At 35.5% G+C, this 26307-nt stretch overlaps 1 protein-coding gene across 1 annotated transcript in view; it reads left to right on the top strand.

The window, feature by feature from the left end:
* MYO3B (myosin IIIB) overlaps positions 1-26307 on the top strand; it is a 679546-nt gene that overhangs the window by 468920 nt on the left and 184319 nt on the right. Inside the window, exon 30 of the mRNA XM_074302208.1 lies at positions 1395-1515. Within this exon, the coding sequence (XP_074158309.1) occupies positions 1395-1515 (121 nt within the window). The remainder of the gene's footprint in view (positions 1-1394; positions 1516-26307) is intronic.

The raw sequence follows: 26307 nt of genomic DNA, 5'->3' as shown, positions 1-26307 counted from the left end.
TGTATCTGCAGCACTAAGCACAGTGCCTGACACATAGTAAGTGTCTAATAAATGTTTATTGATTGATTGATTTTTTTTTGCCAATCTCTTCCTTTTAATTGTATGATAAATTTTTCATGTAAATTTCTTTTTCCACTCCCCCTGCCTTAAAGATGGCTACCATTAGGCACAAATACATATATGCATACATACATACATGCATATATATATATCCTGGTAAAATTATTCTATACATACTTTTATTTATCAGTTCTTTCTTTGGATAAAGAAAGTTGTCTTTCTTCATATGTCTTTTGTAGTTCATTTGGATGAGTTGATTCTTAAATCTCATTGTCTCTCTTCCACATGCTTTATGTGATAATGACACTGGTTCCCATGCTGCTTCTCAAACTAGACAATCCATTTCCTGATTGGGCATTTTTCTTGGATCTCCTCCATGCCTGGAATTCTCTTCCTCCTCATCCTTAGTCTCCTATGTTTCATTCAAGTCTCAGTTAAAAATCTCACCTCACTCTCTTTAAAGCTAGTGTCTTCCCTCTGCTGTATGTTTTCCAATTTATCCTATGAAGTGTTTGTTTTTACAGTTATTTCCATCATTAGACTGTGAGTTTCTTGAGAATAGAAATTGTCTTTTACCTTTCTTTTTATCCCCAGCATTCATTATAGTGAATGGCATATAGTTCTTTAGTTCTTTCAGTCCTGTCTGACTCTTCATGACCCCATTTTTGGGTTTTCTTGGCAAGGATACTGGCGTGCTTTGCCATTTCCTTCTCCAACTATTTTTACAGATGAGGAAATTGAGGCAAATGGGGTTAAGTGACTGTCAAAGTACTCAATAACTATTTACTGACTGACTTGACTTCAGACCCATGATCCTCTTTGATATTGTTATCAATACTTTTTTCAATAAATCACCTTACTGTTGAAAAGAGGCATGTCCATCAGAATTAATCATCACATAATCTTGTTATCATGTACAATGTTTTCTTGGTTTTACTCAGTTCACTTAGCATCAGTTCATGTAAGTCTCTCCAGGCCTCTCTGCAATCATCCTGCTTATCATTTCTTATAGAACAATAATATTCCATAATATTCATATACCATAACCTATTCAGCCATTCTCCAACTGATGGGCATCCACTCAGTTTCCACTTACAGAATCCCGTCTTGAGAGAATGAGAAATGGCATTGATAAGTTTTGGTGAGATACTACGGGGAAAGATCCAAAGAAGCCATAGAACATCATAAAGAACCTAAGAATATAATGTTGGGAAGGAGGATATCAAGGATGGAAAAGAGGAAAAGGTGGGGGAAAGGTTGTTAAAAGGGGAAATGAGCACCAGAGACCAATTTCTTATCTCAGAAGTTTTAAATATCTGTTTGTTTGCTCTCAGTTTTTAGGGGTTATCTTGTCCGCAAAAACAATACAGGATCCCAAATCCTCCATGGCAATGAAGAAAGTAGAGACCCCACAAGCACTTGTTTTGCTGTGACTGGAAACCCTAATGAAAACTGGTGAGTCTTATTTCATGAATGTGACAGTATCTGAGCATGACTACCTCTCACCCAATCAACACTGAACATGATTATTTATTCTTGCCTCAATGTGGATAGTTATATGACTGACCTATTAAAAATTATTATTTATTTTATTAAAAATTACCATTAATAGTCCAAGTAGTATGTGCTTGCAATCCCTGCTTCTGGGAGAGACTAAGTCTGATAGAGTTCTTGAGCTTGGGAATTCTGAGCTATAGTGGGCTAACATTCAGAGTGAATACACACTAAATCTAAGTGCCAGAGGAAGGACAAAAGGTATGGAGGGAGGGAGGGCGAAAGGAAGAAAGAAATAAAGGGAGGGAAAAAGGAAGGAATAAAAAAGAAAAGAAGGAAGGGAGGGCAAGAGAAAGAAAGAAAGTAAGAAGAAAAGAAAGGAAAAGGAAAGGGAGGGAAGGAGAATGAAATAAGCAAGCAAAGAAGGAATGAAGAAAGGAAGGAAACATTTGAACACAGGATTTCCTGACTCTAGGCCCAAAACCTTCTCCATTATGCCATCTCACCCTTAAGGAGGGGCAATAAGGACCAGTTCAGAAACCAAGAAGATTTAAGCTTCTATGGCAATCAACTATGAAATAAGGCCTGTGAACAATCACAGAACTTTCAATCTAAGTGAGATATGGAGACCCAGTCAAAACTCATTAGAATATTTTGATTTGAGCTGGCAGCTACTTCCCATCCCATACTCAGAGAAAGCTCAATATAAAATGTATTACCTAAAAACAATTTATGAATTGTTAAAAAATATATATATATATATATATAAGAAAGGAATATTCTGTCTTCTAATTCTGCTACTAACATTGTTTTGTTTTGTTTTTACTTAAATTTTGCTGCCTCTCAGTGCTGACTTTAATTATGCCATGGTGGTTATTCTGTATATAGATCTTTTGGCTTTTGTTTCTTCACATCTTCCCAAGTTCTTTAGAATTTTTCTCATTTAAAATTCTTTGATACACATGAGATTACATCACACACATATACCATAGTTTATTTATTGTTGTTGAAGTCATTTTTCAGTTGTATCCAACTCTGAGCTCATTTAGGGTTTTCTTGGCAGCGAAACTGGAATGGTTTACCATTTCCTTCTCCATCTCATTTTACAAATGAGGAAACGCAGGCAAACAAAGTTAAGTGACTTGGCCAGGGTCACACAGCTAATAAAATCTGAAAATGAGTCTTCCTGACCCCGGGTCCTGTGCCACCTAGTTGCCCAATACCTTACTTATAATATTCTACAATTATTTATTACTTAAAGTTCCTTTAAGACATTTTTAGCATGAACCTCTTGGATCACCTTCAAGAATCCCCAAGGGTTTCACTACCCACTGAATTGAAAATACTTGCTCTAGATGAAACTATCTCTATCAATCATTATCTCGGTAATTTAACCAATTTTCAACTAGCATTTATTGAGCACCTACTAGACTAGAGAATTTCTAAGGCACTTCTGGCACTAAATCTATTACCCTGTGATCTACTTTTAATGAAATGATGACTTCATGCTAAGTTTACCATTTTTTCTCTTTAAATAACCAATGCTTTGTTGACCAGACTCATCTATTAGAAAATAAATTGGACTCTCAAGTATTTTTTAATGGAAAAGTATGTAAAAGTTATCACAAAAGTTCAAATGTGTTTTGTGTAGCTAGGAAAGCTATGTAGACATAAGTGGATCCAAGACCTCATTGATTTGGATACTCTCTCTCTCCATGGCTGAAGATCATATCCTAACTTCAACTTCTATATTGTTATGATTGTCTTTTTCCTCCCAATTAAGCCTCAATGGATTATTTACCCATCCAATGAGCTGGAAGGTGCCCTCTGACCTTTTAAAAATATTTTGTGGATAACAGCACAATACTCAGATTGTCCATTTGTTATCTTTCAATTTTATTATATGATTGGCCTGCTTCCTTTAATTTTCTTATTCCACTCTTTCATGTTCAGCTGGCTTAGCCTCCTTAAGCCTCACTGTGTTTCTCACTATTGCCCTTTCCATCATCTGCAAGTTTTTTTCTATTATTATGATGTTTCATGATTTATAACCATAATGTATCACTAGAATATTGCTGCTTAAAATATGAGCTTTGCATCAGGGAACAGCTTGGAATTATTGAAAATGCCAGACAGTTTCCAGAAAATGCAATCTAGTCTGATCTTTTTTACTCTGATCCCAGCATATTGACCATTTGTAGAAAATGTCCAAGACTAACTCGGTGGACATCCATACAACTGTACTTCATAATCTGGGCCATATGCATTTTTCCTCCTCATTTTGTTTTGATCCTAAATATAAGATTAAACACTTTCATTAAATACAGTAGAATTGAAAGAGTTGTACATGAAACTGACAGTTTTGAAGATGTGTAACTTGTCTTTCTTTATATATATATATATATATATATATATATATATATATATATATATGTATATGTCAGAATGTATTAGTTTCAAGACTGTCCTGTTTGTCTATAATTCCTTTTGGCTATTCTCTCTTTTCTATACATTTCAAAAACATGTTTCAATGATTCTTTTTTTTTTTCTTTTGGGGGAGGAGAAAGCAACATTTTGTTCTTTATTTCTTCCTTCCTTCATACTTCTCTCTTCACCACCATCCTTCCCTGCCATGGGGTATAAACCTTTGTGACAAATATGAAGAATAAATTCCCTCTTTGACTTTGTCCGAAAAAATGATCTCATTCTGTAACTTAAGTCCATTACCTCTTTGTCATGAAATGGGTAGCACGTTTCATCATCTGTACTCTGGAATCTTGACTGGTCATTACATTGATAAGATCTCTTAAGTTTCTCAATGATTTTTATCTTTTGTTGTTGTTGTTGCTCAATCATTTCTGTGATATCCAACTCTTCATAATTCCATTTGGTTATGCAAAGGTACTGGAGTAGTTTGCTATTTTCTTCTTCAGCTCATTTCATATGAGGAAACTGAGGCAAACAGGGTTAATTAATTTGCCCAAGGTCACACAGCTAGTAAGTATTTGTGGTCAGACTTGAACTCAGGTCTTCCAAACTCCAGACCCAGGATTCTATCCTTTAAGTATTATGCCATAAAACTTATTAAAATTTTTTGATTAAATAATTAAAATCATTTGATGTAGTAGAGCAAAATAAAATCATAAACAGTATCCTCTAGGAAGATATCTCTCATTAGTAAAGTTTCTACAAGATTCCTTTGTGGGTACAACCACTGAAATAACATTATTTAGCCATGCTATGAAAGTTTACATCAAACAAGGCAGAAAACAACAATCCATCAATCAGGTAACATTTATTAAGTACCTCATATGGGTCAGACATGGTGCTAGGTGCTAGGAATACAAATTAAAGAAATTAAATAGTCCCTCTTCACAAGGAACTTACATTCTAATAAGGAAGAAAACAAGTACACGTATACAGATACATGGCTGGGTCTATATATGTTCCTGTCTCCTCCATTAGCATATAAGCTCCGAGTAGGGATCATGTGTATATAATGTACATATGTATACATATATGTATATGTCAAATAATAAACAATGAAGGATCTTAAACTCCATTTTTCACTTGTCTGTGAAATATGCTCTACTATAGAAAATATTCTCTCAAAATTATATGTTTTCTTCTCTTGCTTTCATCAAGAATACATGGAACATTTTCATAAATATTTATAGAGATAAGAAAATTGGATTTGCAGTGAGTAGTTGCTAATGACTTTTTGATTGTCTTTTCTTGGTATATTGTCTATGACAATTCCCACTATTTGGAATCTTCCTTTTTACAAGATGCCTTGAAAAATCTATCTCTAAGTAACTTTAAAGTTTTGTGGCATCCCCTTCCAATAATTCACAAGATACTGTTGTTACAGAATCCAAATGTTGTAGTCCCACTGTCATTAATGAGATGTGATTAGAATAGATTTCCATAGAAATACTGGTATATCTATCTATGACATGTATATTATGTATATTTGTTGTCCTTCTAGTTTCATTTATGAATGTTCTGACAATGACCGAGCTCAGTTACTTGTTTATGCCAAGTCTTTTTTCAAGTTCATATTCCCTTCCACAACTTTTTCAATTTTTCTGAGTTAGTATTGCTCTGATTCTTTAGTAGTTTCTCTCTCTCTCTCTCTCTCTCTCTCTCTCTCTCTCTCTCTCTCTCCTCTCTCTCTCTCTCTCTCTCTCTCTCTCTGTCTCTCTGTCTCTCTGTCTCTCTGTCTCTCTCTCTCTGTCTCTCTCTGTCTCTCTGTCTCTGGGGGTTGGAATAGCAAACAATTGATATCAGGTCAGTATATGACCCCTGAGAGATTAAAACACAATTATCAGTAACCAGGGAAAAAAAGGAACAGAACATTAAAAAAAATGCTTCTGGGAAAAAATATACTAAGATGGACAATCCTGGATACAAAATAACAGATTTCAAATGTAGCTCAAGAAATACCTTACAATTGGAGATTATATTACAAGACTGAGAGGAGAGTTAGTAAACAGATATAATTTCCTAGTGCCAGAACTAGTTTGTCCAGTGAAGCAGATGAGGGTTGTAATCATAACATCAACACGATTTTAACCAGAAGCCAGAGGAGTAGATCGTGGGACTCATATAGGAAGGACTAATGGTATATCAAAAAAGAAAATGTATCACAAGATGCAAATTTTGTTTAATTTTATTGTAGTTTTGATAAAATGATGGGTTGCATTTTAGACCATGGATGATTTTTTTAAAAAATAAGACTTATAATTTAATCAGTGTAGACAATATGACTTTTATGGAAATACGTTTTACATAATTACATACTTATATCAAGTTGCTTACTATCTCAGGGAAAGGGGAGAGGAAGGAGAGAATTTGTAACTCAGATTTTTAAAAAATGATTGTTTAAAATGCTTTTTCATGTAATTGGGTGAAAATAAAATATTATTCAAAAAGATTTCATCAGTGTAGGGAGTTCATAGTAAGGAAACTTCTAACAATATGAATTGACATCTGTTCAGCAGCTTATAGTTTTGGAGAGTTGTTTGGGCACCGAGAAATGAAGAGACTGGCTTAAGGTGTCACAGCCAGCATGTATCAGAGACAGGTCTTCCTGATAGCAAGACCAGCAAGCACCATTTCCCCTTAACTATGCTGCCTTCCAACTTGGATTCATATTGTACTGTAAATTTAAATGATAGGAAAATATGAGCAGGATCCTTTAACAGAATGCGTTTACTTGGAATTTTGCCTTCACTTCTGAAATTGTTCAAATAATATATGTCCCTTAGACCAGGGTATTAAAAAGACATAACAGGCATAGTGAGGATCAATATGCTGAATAGACAAGATCAGTTGATTTTAATTTAGAGAGAGCACACTTTTAAATTAGTTCAGTTAATAGGGCATTAGCTTAGAAAAACAATTTGGTATTCTCAAACACCCTTAACCCTGAGCTGCTGTCATATTCTGAAAGAATATTGATATAGTTGGGGTTGGAGATTGAGACTAAGTCAATTTATGAAAACTTCGTTCAGAATTACTCAAAGAAAGTAAATCACTTGACTGACCTCTGTAAATGGGACTCTTTTAAGAGCTGTTTTACTATTAGTTTGTCATTTATATACTCTGCAAGAGATTTCTATTTAAGTTACTGACATGTTAAATTTGTTTTATCATTGTTTCTGCACAAAGATTTAGAATCAAATAGTAGGCATTCATTGTCTTGATTGGTGCTATCTCTGAATCTTTATACATTTCTACTCTTGCCAGGCCTATTCAATCATCCCTGACACCTAGCTGGCAGCTATTCACAGATGGTGACAGCAGAAGCAGAGGGCTGAGGGAAAAGTCCTAGGTGGACTCATTAAATTTAGCTAAGATTGTACCTCAAGCTTCAAGTAGAATAAATAAGAGACAGTAAGGATGTCATAGACCATTTAGCATTTTAAAACCTGACTTGTCACTTGCAGTTAAGGTCTTCAAACCTGAGCTAAAATGACTAAATTGAACCAAATTCTAACTTCTAATATAATCTCCATCTCATACTATCCAGTGTCTAGCACCATGTTGCCCAACCCTGTTGTAAAATTTGGCTTCATTCAACAAACACCTATCAAATGCCTACCGAGTATGAAGTCCTGTGTTGGCCCTGAGAAGAATACAAAGATAAAGAAGAACTGGTCCCTATCCTCAAGGAGTTTGCAATCAAATCCAGTAAAGTGATGGATTGCAATGGTGGCAATAGTGAAGGGAATAGAGTTGAGGAAAGGCCCCAAACCCAAGAGTACAGCTTCTAAGGGAATAGTTACCCCTGCTTTTTCCGCTTTGGATAAGCAACAGAGATCACCTAAGAGAAAATGATAAAGGAATCCCTTTTTTTTGGAGCCCCATTTTCCTATAATATCTCAACTACCAGTTCAGGAGTCATCTGGGAAGCACATGGATCAATGAATGGGGCATGGAGGTGGAAAAAAGAAGGGAAAGATAGATAATCCTAGGAAGGAGGTAAAAAGATTAAACTATAAACTCCTTGATGGTAGGGATTGTCTCAGTCCAAATTTGTATCTTTTCCACCTAGCCACCCACTGCTATGTACAGAGTGGGCACTTGTTTCCTAATTAAATTTTAATACTTTGTATTGAATTAACTTGTTGACATTTTATATCATCATGGAATTTAGAACTAAAAAGGATCTCAGAGATGAACATAGTTCCGTTCCTTTATTTTTTTAATGGGCAACTGAATCCCAGAGATGTTAATGACTTCTCTGAGGTCTCACATATAGACATCAAACGTTTGATTCAAACCCAGTTTTCTGATCCCCAAATCCAGTGACTGAGAAATTAAGTGACTAGCCTAGGTGGATCAGAGGCATGTCCTCCTGACAGCAAGACCAGCAAGCATCATTTCTCCTTAACCATGTTGCCCTCTGACATGGATTACATGTTGTACTGTAAATTTATGGGAAGGTTCATGGGAAGTGGTACAACTGGTAGCCATCACATCCCAAATTCAAAATATCCTAAATGACCCCTTCTTTTCACTAAGTTCTCCCTTCTTCCTAACTGTGCCACTTTTGTCCAGGCCACCATGATTCCTCTCTTCACCCAGGTTCACAATGCAGGAATTATTCTTTATTCTTCATCCTCATATATCCAGCAGAGGCAGCTAGGCAGTCTAGCTGGATCTGGAGTCTAGAAAATCCAGGAAGAGGAATTCAAATCCAGCTTCTGACATTTACTAGTTCTCTGACCCTAGACAAGTCACTTAGCCCCCATGTATCAATTTCCTCATCTAAAAAATGGAGATGATAATAAGACCTATCTTCTAGGGGTGGTTGTGAAGATCAATGAATCAATCAAGTGCTTGTAAAAGCACTCAGCTTTGATTAACACATACTGATCCTTAATAAAATGTTCCCTCCCCCCTTGCCATACCCAATCCATTGTGAAATTTTGTCATTTCTACTTCTATTTAGTGAATATCTGGCAGGCTCTCTCCATTCATACTGCAACTATCCTAGTGCTCCCTTCCTGATGACTCCACTTGGTAGTTATTGTGTAGTCATTTTTTCAGCCGTGTTTGACTCTTCATGACACCATTTAAATTTTCTTGGCAAAGATCTAGAGTGGTTTGCCATCTCCTTGCCCAGGCTCACACAGCCATTAAGTGTCTGAAGCCAGGCTTGTACTCAGGAAGATGTCTTCCTGTCCTCTGATCCAGCACTCTACTGTGTCTACTTTACCTAGTTGTTAGTGCCCCCTCTCCACATTATTTTATGTTTATCTATTATATATCTCATATCTCTTTTATTTCTGTAGATATTATATTCAAGTAAAATGTAAGTTTTTTAAAAACAATGACTACTTCAATTTATTTTTTTATTTTTTTATTTTTGCTGAGGCAATTGGGGTTAAGTGACTTGCCCAGGGTCACACATCCAGGAAGTGTTAAGTGTTTGAGGGTAGATTTGAACTCGGGTCCTCCTGACTTCAGGGCTGGTGCTCTATCTACTGTACCACCTAGCTACCCTAACTACTTCATTTTTGACTATGCATTTCCAGGATTTAATACCACTCTTATAATTGTTGTTTGTTCTTCATTATTGAAGAGGACCAATAAGATCATGGGATGATGTCTCAGCTTGAGAATGAATTGGATTTAAGTGAGACAGAATTGGGGCAGATTCATCGGGAGCCCAGTGGCAGGACAAAAGTCAAGACAATTATCACTGGCCTTGAGATGCAGTGTGTAACTCTTCAGGTCAAAGTGTTCCTCTTCCCCACAATCACTACTGTCCTATGTATTGTTTCCTTCCAGTGACTGTGAACTCCAGGAAAGCAGGGTCTTTTGCCTTTCTTTGTATCACTAATACTTAGTGCAGTTTGTGGTACACAGTATGTATTTGAAAATGCTTGTTGATTGATTGACCTAGTACATGACAGATACTTAATAAATGATTTTAAAATTGAATTGAAATAAAGTTGTTGGTCTTGTGATGGAGAGAGCCATCTGTACCCAGAGAGAGGACTGTGGGGACTGACTGTGGATCACAACACAGTATTTTCACCTTTTTTGTTGTTGTTTGCCTGCATTTTGTTTTCTTGCTCATTTTCTTTCCTTTTTTGATCTGATTTTTCTTGTGCAGCATAATAACTGTAAAAAGATGTATAGAAGAATTGCACATATATTGGATTACTTGCTGTCTAGGGGAGAGTGGGTGGGAGGAAGGGAAAAAAATTAGGAACACAAGGTTTTGCAAGGGTGAATGTGGAAACTACTTATGCAAATGTTTTGAAAATAAAAAGCTTAAAAAAAAAAGAAATAAAGTTGCTAGAGGGAGTTCTTACATCCTCAATTGCAATGTGCTGAAGACACAAACAAGATGCCTATCTATATTCTAATAGAAGGAGACAACTCCCATTGAGGAGTGAAGATATGATAAGTTTAAGGGATGGTGAGGGATAGATATAAAAGATAGGTGGAAACATCCCATTCAAGAACAAGGGTGAGTTTGGCCATGTTTCATAGTTCTGCAACTAGAAAGGGGAAGGAGGACCAGAATATGTTTTTGATGCAAATTTAAGTAAGCCCAGGCATTCTTAGCTTCCTAAGCTTCCTGCTTAAGAGGCAGTGTCATAAAAGGTAAAGATGAATCTTGGTGGGTGTTTTGCTGAATCAAAGGGTCAAGAAAACATTTTTTGGGGACAATCCCATTTGTGCCCTTAATTCACTTTAGCTTCCATAAGGCAAATCTCACAGATTTCTTAGCATAACTAGGGTAACTGGTTGGCAAGTGGCTAGCATGCCAGGCCTGGAGTCAAGAAGATATGGATTCAAATCCAACTGTGATCTCTCTTTGCCTTAATCCACTGGAGAAGGAAATTGCAAACCACTGCAATATTTCTGCCAAGAAAGTCCCAATGGGGTTACAAAGAGTTGGATAAAACTGAATAACAACAAAATCTGTATCATCTCAAAGGTCCCTTTCTATGAAGAATAAACAAGTAAAGAAAACAACCAGGGTAGAAGATAAAGGATATGAAGGCAATTGGGGGGGAGGGGGTTCATTAAAGATATTGGTTTCTTATTTTCTGATCACTGCCACATATCTTTAAAATGTGCCATTCATACAAGTGTTTGTGGAGATATGTGGCAATCTGTATTCCCTAGCTCACATAAGAACCTGGCCCACACTCTGCCCTGCTGTCTGGGAGGCAATTTCACTGCCTCATCATTTCTGAGATCAGCCCAATTGGCTCCTAGCCCCCAGAGCTGCAAGGATGACACAGAAGAGAATTATGTTTCCACCTCAAAAGTTGCCAGCTTTTTTTTTTTTTTTTTTTAACTGACTGAATCACATATATTCCCATCTCGGGAATTTGAGTTCAAATATAAGCAGCCCACAATAAAGCTGCCTGCTCTTGGAATGTGTTTTGAGCTACTGGGTAAAAATATCATACCAATATTACAAATCTTCTCCTTACTTTTAAGGCACTTTTCTCCATGACATTAGAGCTAGTTATACTTTGTTGCTCAGCCATTTCAGTCATGTCCAATTCTTCATGGTCCCATTTGGGGTTTACTTGGCAAAGAAACTAGAGTGGTTTGCCATTTCCTTCTCCAGTTCATTTGATAGATTAGGAAACTAAGGTAAACAGGGTTAAGTGACTTGTTTAGAGTCACATAGCTAATCGTTATCTGAGACCAGATTTGAATTTAGGAAGATGAGTTTTCCTGATTCCGAATTCACTGTGCCATCTAGCTATACCTAGGAAAGTTTGAGGAAACAGCAGTATAGATGTTGAAATCTTCTACTGTAAGGGCAAAAGCTGGGAAAAAGAAAAGGAAGGTCAGGTCCCTCTAATTCTATGTCCATATGATTTTACTAATTGCATACCACATGTGATAAACCATATCAGATGCTACTTCTGTCAAGATGAAACATGCCATAATGCCAAGAACATTAATGTTAAAAATATTTTAAAATAAAAATGTTAACAATTAAAGCAAATTAATTAAAGAAGAAGTATATTTTAAATTATCTTAAATGAAAGTGGATATCTTCAACATAAAGAAGATCCAACTCACTTCCAGTTGATCAATGATGGACAGAAATAATTACACCCAGAGAAGGAACACTGGGAAGTGAATGTAAATTGTTAGCACTACTGTCTATCTACAGTTACTTATACCTTCGGAATCTAATACTTAATGTGCAATAAGAAAATAGTATTTACACACATATATTGTATCTAGGTTATATTGTAACATACATAAAATGTATGGGATTGCCTGTCATCAGGGGGAAGGTACAGAGGGGGGGGGGGATAGTTTGGAAAGATGAATACAAGGGATAATGTTATAAAAAAATTACTCATGCATATATACTGTGGAAAAAAATTCTAAATAAAAAAAATAAAATAATCTTAAAGATATTTAATAAATTTTCATTTAGCTTGAACTTTCCAATCTCTAGGCTTTTTTATTTTATTTTTTATGTTATACATGTTAAAATATATGTTAAATCCAAATACGTGTAAACGTATTTATATAATTCTCTTGCTACACAAGAAAAATCAGATCAAAAAGGAAAGGAAATGAGTAAGAAAACAAAATGCAAGTGGACAACATCAAAAAGAGTGAGAATGTTATGTTGTGATCCATATTCAGTTCCTACAGTCCTCTCTCTGGGTGTAAATGGCTCTCTTCATCACAAGATCATTAGAACTATTCTCAATCATCTCATTGTTGGAAAGAGTCACATTCATCAGAAAAAGATTGTCATATAATATTGATGTTACCATGTACAATGATCTCCTCGTTCTGCTCATTTCACTTTATATCAGTTCATGTAAGTCTCTCCAGGTCTAGGCTTTTGCTAACACATTTTCTGTGCTTGATATCCCCTTCTTTCAATCTGTCCTTCAATACCAGACCATAATCTATCTTCTTTATTAAGCCTTCCTTGGTAATCCCTCCCTCTTTTGGCCTCCCCCTAGCATTTTTTTTTAAATCACTAGTCTTGGTGAATTTACCACATATTGTCTTCTATTTGGAGAGTGCTTGTTATAATGGAAAGAATATTAAGTTTGGAGTTAGAAGCATGGTTTAAGTCTTCTCTTTTCTATTTGTTATGTATAAAAACATGAGAAATATCTTTGCCTTTCTTGGTCACACTTTCCTCATTTGCAAAATGAGAGAATTAGATTAGATGACTTCTAATGTCCTTTTAATCTGTCTTTGATCCTACTCTTACTCTTTGATAGACTAAGTTTGGAGGAAATTTGTTTTTTGTATCTGCTACAATGCTTAGTATAGAGCTATACACATAGTAGACTTTCAATACATATCTGCTGAATAAAAGAATTCATTTATGTAAAAAAGCTGAATTTTTATTTGTGTTAGGTTCAGGGGCAAATCTGAATTTCTTGAAACATTTATTTTTACTCTTCTAACATGTTTCCAACCAGTCTTTCTGTTGGCTTGAGTCTCCTGATTTCTTCTGCAAAAGTATAATATTGGCTTTTGCTTAAGAAGCCGGAGATGTTAGCTAAATAAAGGAACAGAGTTTCTATTTGTACCGAGTGCTGAATTTCTGGAACAGATCTATCTTTATAATGTGACAATAAGCACCAAGTGTGGGACAATGCTTAAATGTGCATTTTCTTTAAGAAGATGTTTTTCTTGTATACAGATGTTAACTATTACTAATACATTAGCAGATCACTTGCTATTGCTAACACACTTTTTAAAGGGTAGCTTGTTAGATCTAGTACACAGATTTAGAGATGGAAGGGAATTTAGGGATTATCAGTCCATTCATTTTACAAAAGAGGTCCAAAATGGCTAAAAGACTTGCCTAAAGAAACACAAATATTAGGTGAAACAGTCAACAACTGCTCTATAATTATTGTACTATATCCACTATAAGATTATCGTAATCTTAAATGGAAATGGAATGGGAACATTTCTCTGGTATCACAAGATTTAGGTTCTTTGTCCTTTATTTCAATTCAATTCAATAAACATATATTAATTACTTACTATGTGCCAGGCACCTACTATCTGCTAAGCATTGATGCTACAGTAAAAGGCAAAAGACAGTTGAGCCCTCAAGGACTTACAGTCTACTGGGAGAGGCACCCTACAAACAATTATGTAAAAAGCAAGCTCAATATAGGATAAATAGGACTAATTACCTGAAGAAAGGCACTGGGATTAAGAGGGAGGTGGGGTGGGGTGGGGAAGTCTTCCTTTAGGAGATGGGAGAATTTGATGTAGTAGGAAGATGTGGGATATAGTAGAAAGATCCATTGCTTAGGTATGTTTGGAGGTTGATGCAATGTGATATGATTAAATCTTTGCTTTGGAAAAATCATTTGGAATCTGTGCTATGTGGAGGATATTCTGAAGTGGGAAGAGATTTGAAGGAGGGAAAGCATGAGAAAGTTGCAATAACCCAAGCATGGAGTGATGAAAGCCCAAATAAAGATGATGGCCATGTGAGCAGAGATAAGAGATTATACTCAGGAGATAAAATGAAAGAAATTCCAATGCTTGGCAACTGATTGGATATGTGGAGATTGAGAAACAGGAGTCAAAGATGACAACAAGGATATAACATTAAAAGAGAAATTTGGAAGTGGTATAAGTTGGAGTGAAAAAATGAATCCTTTTTTGGTCATGTTGAACCTGAAATGCATATAGGACATCTACTTCTGACGAGCAGTTAGTGATGTCAGACTTAAGCTCAGAAGAGACTATTGTTGCATAAATAAATTTGGGAGGGGGCAGCTAGGTGGTTCAGTGGATAGAGCACCAGCCTTGAATTCAGGAGGACCTGAGTTCAAATCTGATCTCAGACACTTAACACTTCCTAGCTGTGTGACCCTGGGCAAGTCACTTACCCCCAGCCTCAGGAAAAAATAAAAAATAAAAAATAAATAAATTTGGGAATCATTAACATAGAGAAGATAACTGAAGTCAAGAGAACTGATAAAGTTTCCAAATAAAGTATTATAGAAAGAAAAAATAGAAGAGACCCAAGAAAGAGCCCTTGACAGTGCCCATGTGTAGTATACATGACCTTGGTAAAGATCCTCGAAAAGAGATTAAGAAGGAGCAGTCGGACACGTGGGTCCCAAAAATCCACATAAGAAAATGTATCCAAGAAAAGAAGGTAGTTAACAATGTCTGCAGAAAAATCAGGAAAGATGAGTATTGAGAAGATGCCATTATATTTGGCAAGAGATCACTGGTAGCTTTGGAGAGAGTTTGCTCAGTCAAATAATGAGATAGGAAGCCAAATTGCACAGAGTTTGAAGAGATTGAGAGGAAATGACATTGAATCATTGTTTGGAGATAGATTTTTCAAGAGGTTTTAACTGAGAGGTCAGTCAATAAATATTTATTAGGCTCAGAGAAGGGCAGGCGAGATAAAGAAAGAAATCTGATGACCACTACAGGATCTAGTGAGGCTTTTCATGGAGGGAATCAGTAATTAGGTAGCCATAGGTTAGAGAGATAGTGGGGGCTTAAGGAGAGAGGAAGGGATGAGAACAAGAATACATGTAGAAGATTTGGCCCTGATAAGCAGAAAAGCAACACCATCATCAGAGACTTCACTGTTAGCCTGGTGATTTCTTCCATTTGTATTTAACATTAACCTGAATGAGGGCAGATAAGTAAAAGGTGGAAATAATACAGGATTGGGATTTGGCAAAATGTAATTGTCAGTGGGACCCTAAGTGAGCAAGGGATTCAAGAGTAAAGGATAGTGTAGTATTGAATTGGTTCACCGAAGGGTTAAGAATGGGAAAGAAAGTGAGTACATTAAAGTCAGAGGTGATAACCCCGGATAGCACTGAGATGGAGGATTTGGAAGTCACCGTGAGAAGGAAGAGTAGGTTTAAAAGGAATAAGACATAGGGAAACATGGAAAGATAAAATAAGGATGAGATAAAGCAAATTTAGCATTCTTAAACATGGAAGTTGTAAACAAGGATTTGACCATTCCTGTAGGTAGCTAATGTAGAATGAAAGAGTAGGTCATAGGAGTGGAATAGTTGGAGGAATTAAGAAGTTGGGGTATTTGAGGGAACTTTACAATATATGTTGAAGTCTCAGAATGAGAACAAGAGTTAGGATAGAAAGAAAGACTATGACCCCTGCATGGAACTCACTGACCCAGAAGATGTCCTCAGGGTTGCATCTAGGTTGGATGATAAATTTGGACTGAAGAAAGCTCAGAGATGGAGAAGCTGCTAAGTAAGTACTAAAGGAAGAATTTGGAAGTGACGCTAGGGAACAAGGAACATTCTGGCTGTCCCAGTGAAACCAAGGAGTTGGGGTATGAGTCAAAGTACAATGAGTACTAGAATGTTTTGGCGGGGACTCAGTGTCATCAGGAGGGAGCCAGTTCTCAGTGAGTGTCAGATGGAGGGAGCAAGAAAGGCAATAATGTAACATGAGAACAAGTTTATTAATTACAAAGTAGGCATTCCAGAGAGTACTATGAAAGGGGCTGGCACATCTGGAGTGGGACAATGTGGGGAGGTAAGGTTGAAGGGGATGGAAATAGGACAGCAGACAGCTGAGGTTGGGAGGAGGGTTCTCCTTTGACATCTAGAGGTTTTATAACAAAGGGCTATAGAACATAGGAGGAGGAATATGTTAACCCTTGAGGAATGAATGAGTCCAGGCAGAACAACACTAAGATTGGTTAATGACTGAGACTGATCTTGTAGGTGTCTCAGAGCCTTCAAAATGTCAGACCTACCATATTTCTGTGACCTAGGAAGTGTATGGAAACCCGTTTCATTCTTGAATGTCTTTGAGATAATTTTGTTTATTTAGTTATCTTGCCAAACTTACTTTAAACTGATTTTATCTACCACTGAGTCTATTTTTATGAAATTACATTGCTCTGGCCATCACCATAATTCATAATATTTTATGGATGAATTTATATTCTAAATTACTGTTGCAGCTATATCTCCCTTCTGGGCAATATGAGTATTGGCTGGGGTGTTTTCTGAACACTTTTAGTTTCCTCATGGAAATTAATTTAGATTGTTTAAACTTAGGAATGAAATTATTATAGTCAGTGTCAATATAAGTTCCATTGTCCATTTCCTACATCTGATTTCCAAAAGCATTTAAGTCAGTATAGCATTTTAATTTAGTATAGCATATCTTTTTACTTTTTCCTCTTAATTTTTTAAAATTTTGAAATTCTTAAAAATTTTAATTTTTAAAATTCTTTTAAATTCTTAAACATCTTTCAAAAAAACAAAACAAAAAACAAAACCTGACAGTACACAGTTAACTCAAGGGAAACTTTCACATGAATAAAAAAATATTTTCCAGTTTGGTAGGCTAGAATACCCATCCCAATGATGGTGGATCTCTCCAAGAGGCCCACTCCAATGAATCATTAGAACTTACTGGCCATGTTATCTACTCTTAAGTTCTCTTTGAATTTTGAGCCTTGCCATTCACTCTGTTTTAAAGTCCCTTTAGATCTTTGCGTTTTTTCATTTCCTCTGCAGCTGAATTCTCATGTATATATGTATGTATGTACACATATTTGTATATAAACATGTATGTGTATATGCATGTGTGCATGCATATTATTTCCCTATTAAAATGTGATTTCCTTGGGAATTGAGTTTTCTTTTTTTGTTTGTATATCCAGCATTTGCATAGGGTTTAGCACTTGGACTTAATAAAAGCTTATCCATTCATTCATTTGCTAATGTATAAGCTTACTTTCATCTTTTTGCAAATCCTTGTCATTAATACTGCAATGTGTTCAATGAAGTAATGGTTCTTGTAACTTCTGGATACAAAATAAAATCTATTGGGAAAATTCCTTTCTTTGCCCAACACTACAAAAATTAAAATAAATGTCTGACATTTAAGTTTAAGCTGCATTTTTAACACTTTCTCCTTCACTTTCATAAATTCAGAAAATCAACAAAATAACAAATGAAATCCTAATTTGTAACACAGCAATTTCTAAAGTGAAAACACTCACCTTGAAAATTTAACAATTGGCTCTCCAACTAGTATGAACTAGTCCATTCACAGCCCTATCTTTTCAGCCACCTTTCTATTTAGATGCAATTTCTTTTTTCTGGCACATTGCAAGAATGTCAAGATTGACATAATTCAACTTCTCAAGCAATATATCCACTCATTGACCACTGAATGAGAATTTCCTGTTTAGAGTGCCAGCCTGTTGACAAGCTAAAAACTATTCCTTCCCCCAACAGATTTTTTTTTTAAACCAGACTTTCTGTACATGCAAACGTAAGAGGAATTCCATATGTCTAAATAAAATCTGCTGTGTCCCAACTTAGACTTTCCCCATATTTTGAACACAAGATCAGCATTTCCCTTCAGAGATATCATCTGTCTCTATATTATCTGCCCAACTTTAGCAAATTCAAGAAGAGAAAACTTGCTTAAGAAGAAATGTTGAAGAAAAAAAAAATGTCTGGAAATGAATTTTAAATAAGAGCATTTCCTAACGGACAGTTTAAAGTCTCTGCTTCCTGGTGAAGCCTAGATTATATTCTTAAATGCATTGTGAGAGGAGGTTAATTCTATGTCATTTCCTATTGCAGTTACAGGCTTTGTCATGGGAAATCATTAACTTTGTTCCATTGTCTTTTTAGTTATGAGAATGAAGTATTTGCATATTAATGCCTGAGATGTTTTGTGAATCTCAATGGCACTTTGCTGCTATCTGTGCTGAGTAAATTTACTTTGGTAGCCACAGTACCCAGTAGCAATAAAAGAAAAAAAAAAAAAAAAAAAAAAAACTAGAGGCCATAGTCTTTAAAGTACTTTGAAAGGAGATAAAGCCCTTTTCCTCAAAGAGGCCACAGCCTGACAGGGTGGAGAAAATGCTGAATGTAAGTCAGAAGGACTAGGCTCAAATCCAGTTTCAGACACTCACTAGGCATGACCCTAAGCAAGTTACTAGTTCTCATAGCCTCAAATTCCTTATCTTTAAAATGAAGATAATACCTGTATTCCTAGTGTGTGATCTTAGATAAGTCATTTGAGTGCTCTCTGTTCCAATTTCATCCTCTGCAAAACGAGGAAAATAATAGTACCTGTGTCCCCTCGGTGTGAAAATCAAATGTTTGTAATATAAATGCTAATTACTATTATTATTATAACCTAATTCACAGGCTTATTGTAAGGATCAAATGACCTAATGTTTGTCAAGGCAGCAATCATTGAATAAGTACCTATACTATGTGCCAGGTCATGGACTAAATTTTGGGGACACAAAGAAAGGCAAGTACTTGGCAATCTTTAAAGCACTGTATAAGTCAGTGATTATAGACATTATTAATTCTATCAATCTGTCACCAAGCATATATTAAACAACTTGCCCTCAGGGACCACAGCCAGTCAAATAGATAACGTTCATAAACAAGATAAACATGGGGCAATTTTCTTTTTTTCCCAGGGAAAGAGGGTACTGGTCTCTTGAAAGTCTGTTTTACCTACCTATGTATATGAGATACAGTAAAAACCAATGGGTTTTCATTTTTTAACTGCCCTTCCTCTTCTCCAATATTACTTTGAATTATTTCACATATGTTTTACCTGTTGCCTTTCTACTCCAGAAGAATATACGTTCTTTGAGGACAGGGACCGGATTTGATTTAGTCCCTAGCTCAATGCTTGGTGCATAGTAGGTATCTAATAAGTGTTTGTTGATAGAATACACGAATGTATGAACAACTTATGTAGAGACCTAGAATGTTGAACTCCAAAGAAAACAAAATCCTAGCAACTGCTGTGATTGGGAAATAAGATAATAAACAGTTCCTGATACCAAGATTTTAATGGTCTAAGATCAACATACCCTGGAGACGAAAGGCAGGAAAGGGCCATCCTCCATTCTGGCTCATATCCTCCCGAGAGAACTGTGTGTATCCACAAGAACAGCCAGCCCTTTTGGCTCTTTCCCAGGGCTCAGAATGGTGCTATCATTTTTGTTTGCTTTGCAAATATCTTAATGGGAAATGGTTCAACACCACCCTATGGGTTAATCTTCGGAGTTCTGCCTGACAGCTGTTAGGTTTAGGAGCCACATGGTCATCTTCTGTTGGGATAGAGCTGATGCTGATTGCTGTATACAGGACCACAGCTTTACGGATCTTCTATAGTTACGAATTTACAGCCTGACAAGGGGTCTCCCACTGGCTTTTAGTTTTATTTTGTTCTGCCTGAGAAGGTCAATCATTTCCTCATTTGCTTTCTCTCCCTTTCCCTTTCTGCCCAGAACAAGCCACTTGTTTGATTTCATCTCACTGAACAATAATATTTTACAGCACCCACGCAAAGCACTTATAGGTTGCTATTTTTTAAAAGAAAGAAAGAACTCAAAAGAGCCTGGTGCCTTTTCTGTGTGTTTATTTGTTTTGAATTATATTACAGGAAGAGAAGGCTGAAATGTTGGAGTGGGGTGCGGAGATGGGGGGAAGAATCTGGTTTCTTTTCTTTCAGTCCCAAAAGCTTAACTTCACCTGAGGATTTCAATATATATATAAATATATATATATATATATATATGTATATATATGTGTATATATATATATGCATATATGTATATATATGTATGTATATATGTATATGTATATATTCATACATACATACATATATATATATATATTCATAGATACATACATACATATATATATATATAATATTTGGTAAATAAGCCAAATCATCTAGATATTTTATGAGTCACTTCTTCCTTTCATCTGATTTGCTTTTATACTAAAGCTGTTTTTCAGTTGCTACTCTAAATGGAATTAAGTCTTTGCTTTCTCTAATCTGGTTTCCTGGCTGCTATGGCACTAATAATCACTTTCCCAGTTTCTTCCTGACCTTTTTAGTAAGGTTGGAGAGTACCTGCTAAACAGGCTGAGTAAAATTCCTGTGAGACCAGATTTGGTAGGGAGTGGGGGGAGGTGAGGAAAGGAAGCAGGGAGCGTCTTTCCCATCTCTAAAAAATTAGAAAAAGTAAAACTTCCAGGTCATAGACAAATGTCCAGTACTTCTGGGATAACCTAATTCTGTCTTTTAATTTTTTCTTACCTGTTTCCCTATGGTTGAAGTTTTCTGGAGCTTTCATCCTTAATGTCATATTCTCTCTCTACAGGAAATCACTTTTAAGTCTGCCCTTCTTAATCCTTTAATACACATTCGCATACACTACCTGTTTGCCTTAGTTCTTCATCTGTAAAATGAGCTGGAGAAGGAAATGGCAAACCATTTCAGTATCTTTGCCAAGAAAACCCCAAATGGGGTCACAAAGAGTTGGACATGACTAAGAAATGACCATACACACACACACACACACACACACACACACACACACACACCATACCTGCACTTTGGTCTGAGTCCCTGAAATACACTTTTATTTTTCCATTTACATTAGTGATCTACATCTCAATTTCTGTGACGTCTAGGCTATCTCTAGGATCAATTGCTTTTTATTTGTTTATTTGTTTGTTTTTTCTCTATCATGCCTGACTCCAGATCCTCACTCAGTACATTCTTTTCTGGAATTTTTATTTCATTCTCTGTAAGTTTCCAAAAATGTGCTTCTATTGATTTTCATTCAATGGCACATCTTGAAGGTATATAAAAAAAGATGTGATGTTAATCCACTGAGCTCCTTCCCTACTCCCCTCTTTAACTTTCATATCACAAAGTAATTTAAAGATGGTACTTTAAAGTACCCCAAAGATAAGAAACCTTTCTAAGTGTTTCTTTAATATCATCATCATAACAACTAGTTTTTTATACAATACTTTAAGGCTTACAAAGTGCTTTATAAATATTGGTTCATTTGATCCTTACAGCAATCCTAGGAGGTAAGTAATATTATTATCCCCATTTTGCCAATAGGGAAACTGAGGCACAGAGCAGTTAAATGACTTATTTAGGGTCCTACAGTTAGTTTCTGAAGTGGGATTCAAATTCAGGTATTCTTGATTCCAAGTCTCCCTACTCTATCCTTTATAGCTCCGAAGTGCAGCTAATAAAACTCTCAGAATTGAATTCTCTTTTGCCCTTCACCAAAGGTTTAACTACTTTTTTTTGAGGAAGCTAGATGAAAAGATCTGGAAGGAACTCTGTGCTCCTTGAAGATAAAGGTGCTGATCTGATTGACAGGGGCACTAGGCTTCTGCATGGATCTACTTAAGATCTGTATCCTCTTTCCATTTGCTGTTTAAATCAGATTAGGGTAATGATTAAACAAAAAGAAGGGGAAAGTCTTAAATTAGTTCAATTACTTCAGGGATCTTTAACCTGGGGTGCCTGTGAATATATTTCAGGAAAACCCATGAGCTTGGCTGGAAAAAAAAATACACCTTTATTTCAGTAGATTTGATTTCCTTTGTAATCCTATGTATTTTAGTTTATGCATTTAATGACATCATTTTCAAAGGTGTCGACTGACTTCACCAGACTATGAAAGATTAAGAACTGGAGTTCATGGAAGTGTCTCTTAAATTTACCTTGCACCAGATGGAAAGAAGAATTCTAGAAGTGAGCAAAGATGGAATAAATAATTTTAGGAAAATATTTAAGGCAGATGTTCTCCAACTTTTTGGTCTCAGAATCTTTTTGCATGCTTAAAAATGATTGCAGATCCCAAAGAGCTTTTGTTTATGTGAGCTATATTTATCAATATTTACTATATTAGAAATTAAAACTGATCATTTTAAATTTACTTGTTCATTAAAAATAACAATTATAAACCCATTATATATTTCCATAGTAACATTATTTTTTATTTAAAAAAACCTTAAATTTTCCAAAATTATTTACATAATTGCACATCTCAAGTCTGACTTAATAGAAGACAGATAGATTCTCCTATCTACTCTTTCATTCAGTCGCTTTCTATGTTGTTTTGACTGAAATATGTAAAGAAAATATGACCTCATACACGTATAGCTGGAAAAGGGAGGAGTATTTTAATAGGCAAATAATATTTTAGTATTATTTTGAAGATAATTTTGATTTTGAAGACTTCCTGAAAGTGCCTTAGGGACCCCCTCCCCATGGATCTCAGATTAGATTTTTGAGAACCAAACTACTTTAGTATATGCAAATATTTTAAGTTACTATTGTTCTAAGACTTAAACCTAAATTTTGAAGCCTTGTTCAATATTATCTATTGTTCAAGAATATTACAAATTACAACTCCCATTTTATGGCTAAAATGCAAAGAACAGAATTTTCTTCCATATCATTTTGAGAATACTTTCTAAGCTTACTGAAATGAAACAGAGTAAATAATATAAAGGAAATTATTTGGAGCTTTTGGAATCCTTAGACTTTATCAGGTCCAAAGAGATTGAGCTTTATCTGTTTAATAGAAATGAATTTAAAGAGTTGTCAAGGCTGGGCACAGCATGTTTAACATAATTTATCTTAAAGCAATCCAGGGCTTTAGACTCTACCACCAGATTAAATAAGAATGTTTAAAAGTATGGTTTTTAAATTTCTCTCTCTTCTGTCATTTTGAACTTCAAGGCACATGAGTACTTTCATATACAAAGAAGAATTTTTTTTAAAGAGGCTTCTAAGTGAAATCATGAATCTCTTCTATGAACCATTTAGGAATTTTTAAAGTATATTTCAAATTTAACATAGGAATCAAGCACATAGACTTAATGTTCACCCCAATCATTTATTGACCCCAATTCAATCATAGATCAATGTCATATATTCATTTCTGAGTGGCATAATTTTGTAATAACATTGACTAGATAGTACATTTGATAGAACACATGGGTTTGGAATCAGGAAGACTAATCTTCAGGAGTCCAAATCTAACTTTAGATACTTGTGTGACCCTGGGCAGAGTTCACTGTTTACCTCAGTTTTCTCATCTGCCAAATAAGCTAGAGAAGAAAAATGGCAGACCATGCCAGAATCTTTGCCGAGAAAACCCCAAATAGGGGTTGCAAAGAGTTGGACACTCCTGAAATAATGCAACAATAACAACAACCTGACAATCTGTAAAGTTTCTGATGGCGGATAACTGGGATGATGAAGAATTTTATGATGATTGGTTAAAGAAATGGAAAATTATAAAGAAGAAAATTTGGATTTAATGTAAGGAAAACATTCTTAATCACTAGAGCTTTCTAAAAGTGAAACATACTGCTTAAGAAAGTAGGGGGGTTTCCCTCAGTGGAGGGTTTCAGGAAATAATTGTGTGACTAGTTGTTGTATATATTATAGAGGGAATTCTTGTTTATATACTGGTTTGATTAAATTAGTAAAAACATAATTTAGCATAATTTAACATAAAACATATCAAGTGCATATTATGTGCCTGACACCATGCTGTACTCTAGAAATAGAAAATCCAAAATAAAAATAGCCTCTGATTTCAAGAAATTTTTTTAAACTAGGAAAGATGAAATATAATAGGAAAAGAAAATATAAAGTATTTCCAAATTCAGTCAAGTAAACTATCAATAAACATTTCCTAGATGCAAGGCATTATGCTAACCATTGATAAAGATGAAACAATCATTGCCCTGTTTAATTGCAATTAATTTGGGAGTGGAGAATCATTCACATCTGGTGGAAACAAGAAAAGCCTTGAGTAGAAGGTTGCACTTAAAACAAGTCTTGAACATGATAGAGATTCCAAGAGGTAGATGTGAAAAGGAAGATCAGTCTATTTAGAAACAGGAATGTCATATATGAGGGAGAATAATATGAAATCCAGTCTAAGAAGATAGATTGGAACCAGATTACAGTTTTAAATGTCAAACAAAGGGACTTGTACTTTATCCTAGTAGCCAGGGGAGCCATATGATCTTTATGAGTAGAGGAGTGATATGGTCAGATGAGTAATATAAGAATATTGATTTAGCAACTGAGAAAAATATGGAGGGGAGAGGGCAGAATTTGGAGCCTGGAGATAGGGAGATCTATTGTAATCAATCATTAGGATCTGAACTAAATGTAGGAAATAGCGCTTGGCATCCCTTCCAACTCTAGAGATTCTGTGGATCTGTGAGTACTTGAAATGTCTAACTCTTTAAAATGCCAAAGAGCATGCAAAATTGCAATAGTTGTAATTTGCAGACCATGGATGAGCAAACAGACTTTCCTCTCATGAGCCAAAAGTTCTTTATGGAAGAAAGATTCCCTATTTCTATCTGAGTCTTCAACTATTATTGTTACCTTCAAAGAGAAAGAATGAGGAAAGTAGAGAAGAAAGTAGAAGTAGAGAAGAAAACAAAATAAAAATGAGTTGGGTTTTTTTTAAATAGCTGGAAAATTAAGAATGGATGGGCTTATGGGGAAGGGGGTAGTCATGAGTCAAACAAATACTGTCAAATAGAGAGCCCCTTGGGATTTGTGGGAGCTAGTGTGTGTATGAATATATCTGTGTAGACATATATATATGTGTATGTGTGTTTGTGTGTGTGTGTGTGTGTGTTTGTAAAATACAAACTTAGAGCAACTGCTTTATGCGATGTTTATTGTCTGTTTCTAGCCCTGTTTATGATTACATCCTTGAAAGATGTGTTCTAGATCTTAAAGGAGCTATACTATCTTTGGGCAAACTCATAAATATTTTTATATACACACATATGTATATATTTGAATATAACTTGCTTTCAATTCAAATGATTTGAGGTTCTAATTAGAGGAGTGTCCATTCAACTGGACATTAGGTAAAATAACATCCTAATGGACAGTTAGTTCTGTGGAAACTGTGGTAAAGACGGTCAGTTTTGTCAAAATCACTTTAAGATAGGATTGATGACCTAAAAGAGGGGTTATGTTATCATTTGTTGTAAAGGGATTTTTCAGTGTATGACCAGAATTTGAGAAGAATCAACTCTTCATAATTTGTATTTACATTTGTGTCAGTTCAGTAATTTTTTTAGTTTTATCCAACTCTTTGGGATCCCATTTGGGCTTTTCTTGGCAAGGATACTGAGAGGTTTATCATTTCCTTCTCTAACTAATTTTATAGATGAGGACTTGCCCAGGATCACACAGCTAAGTGTCTGAGGCCTGATTTGAACTGAGGTTTTCCTGACTCCAGGACTGGTACTCTATCCACTGTGCTGTCTAGCTATCCATTTACCTATGTACCCATTGTATTCTCCAGGATAATGTAAACTCCATTAGGTCAGGGATTATTCCTTTTTTTCCTTGTCTCCAGTGACTAGCACATTCCCTTGT

Source organism: Sminthopsis crassicaudata, chromosome 3 (assembly GCF_048593235.1).
Source record: "Sminthopsis crassicaudata isolate SCR6 chromosome 3, ASM4859323v1, whole genome shotgun sequence".
Taxonomy (NCBI): domain Eukaryota; kingdom Metazoa; phylum Chordata; class Mammalia; order Dasyuromorphia; family Dasyuridae; genus Sminthopsis; species Sminthopsis crassicaudata.
Note: the sequence above shows the minus strand (reverse complement) of the source record. Positions and strands in the feature narration are given on the sequence as shown.